The sequence below is a fragment of the Lottia gigantea genome, assembly GCF_000327385.1.
Source record: "Lottia gigantea unplaced genomic scaffold LOTGIsca_1145, whole genome shotgun sequence".
NCBI lineage: Eukaryota > Metazoa > Mollusca > Gastropoda > Lottiidae > Lottia > Lottia gigantea.
The window spans coordinates 1-1,648 of record NW_008707115.1 but is presented as its reverse complement, the minus strand read 5'-3'; the positions used below and the strand labels follow the sequence as shown (position 1 = coordinate 1,648).

At 34.8% G+C, this 1,648-nt stretch overlaps 1 protein-coding gene across 1 annotated transcript in view; it reads left to right on the top strand.

Moving 5' to 3' along the window:
• LOTGIDRAFT_65393 (hypothetical protein) overlaps positions 1–1,272 on the top strand; it is a gene marked incomplete at both ends in the record, with an annotated part of 4,679 nt that extends 3,407 nt beyond the window's left edge. Inside the window, one exon of the mRNA XM_009047632.1 lies at positions 1,191–1,272. Within this exon, the coding sequence (XP_009045880.1) occupies positions 1,191–1,272 (82 nt within the window). The remainder of the gene's footprint in view (positions 1–1,190) is intronic.
• Between the last annotated feature and the right edge of the window lie 376 nt (positions 1,273–1,648).

Genomic DNA, 1,648 nt, shown 5'->3' with positions numbered 1-1,648 from the left:
CAAGGATAAACCCTATCGAAAATCAGAAAAATTGAAAAATGTTTAGTAATAGTTATTGCCCTTATTCTTGAAAACGCGTTCAACGTTTAGTTCGTAACCACTCTAGAAGGCACAATTCTTGACGGATTTTGACGAAACTTGGCATGAGTGTTGGTTATCACCCATGGATAAACCGTATTGAAAAACAGAAAAATTGAAAAATATTTAGTATGAGTTATTGCCCTTGTTCTTGAAAACGCGTTAAATTTTTAGCACGTAAACACTTTGATGAAACTTGGTGTGAATGCTCGTAATCACCCAAGGATGAACCCTATTGAAAATCAGAAGAATTGAAAAATATTTAGTATGAGTTATTGCCCTTGTTCTTGAAATCGCTTTCAAATTGAGCTCTTAAACACTAAAAGGCATGATTCTTTCTGGATTTTGACAAATTGGTTTTATTATTCAGTCCTGAAGATTGAATATTTGCCTTCTAGAGTTTTCACATGCTAAAGATTGAAGACGTTTTCAAGAACTAGGGCAATAACTCTTACTCAATATTATTCAGTGTTGTGCTAAAGAGTTCAAAAGAAGTATATGACTGAAGGTTGAATATTTCATACTGGTGATTGTTGATGTACTGCTAAATATTTATATTCAAAATCAAAGCTGCCAGTGGGCATATATTACCTTGCCTGGCAAGGCTATAACTACACATTGTTGTAAGCACCACCAGTACTAGCCTACAAATACACATGTATATGGAGACAAGAGAACCAAACTTCCTGATGATTTGCAAATACACACACATCTTCAGGGAAAGAACGGATTAACCCCATTGATAAATATTAACTGTCTTTATTGATTTCACAGTTCAGAAGTTAGGTACATGTGTATTCTGTCAGACTAATATCCTTGAAAAGTCTTTGAATTTTTGAGGCAAAGTGCTGTATGAACCCTGTTATCTTCTGCCTTGGTTATTGTCCTATCTGCACCTTAATTTCAATATGTCTGCCCTCTGGCCTGCATTACTGACTGTCGAGAAAAACTGTGTTGAGGTATTATCTCAAACTGACTGAATGATATGTTTTGGATTTAGGGTTTTGTTGTCCAGATTGTTGTACTTGGTTTGTTTATTGCACTCTAAACCTAAATGTCTCATGCTGACAGAAGTTCTATGTAAATTTTAACAATGGTTATTTTTGTTGTAGGTTGAAAGTTGTAAGTACAAATGTAGGGGGAGTACCTGAAGTATTACCTCCTGATTTAATAACATTGGCTGATCCTAGTGTCTCAGGTGAATATATTTCATTATTCACATCAATAATACTACTCAAATATAAATTCTTTATCAATAAACCTAGTATCTCAGGTTTATCTTTTTTTTTTCAATTTGGTAGAAGATGGGGTTTAACTCACATTGGAAACAGATGGTATATCTCGACAAGTGCATTGAATGTTAAAGATCCCTCGACAGTTTGAAATCTAATAAGAGCATTTTCATGGTCTCTCTATGTATGTAGCTGTCCTGTAGCCAGACTTGACTGTTCAGAGCTCCCTGTGTAACTACTGGCTTGGTATCTAGCTGGATCAAATAAAAAACAGCAAAGCATCACAATTTTGTGTTGCCCCTCATTTCCTGTTTTCCAGTAACTTTTTGACTAATTTT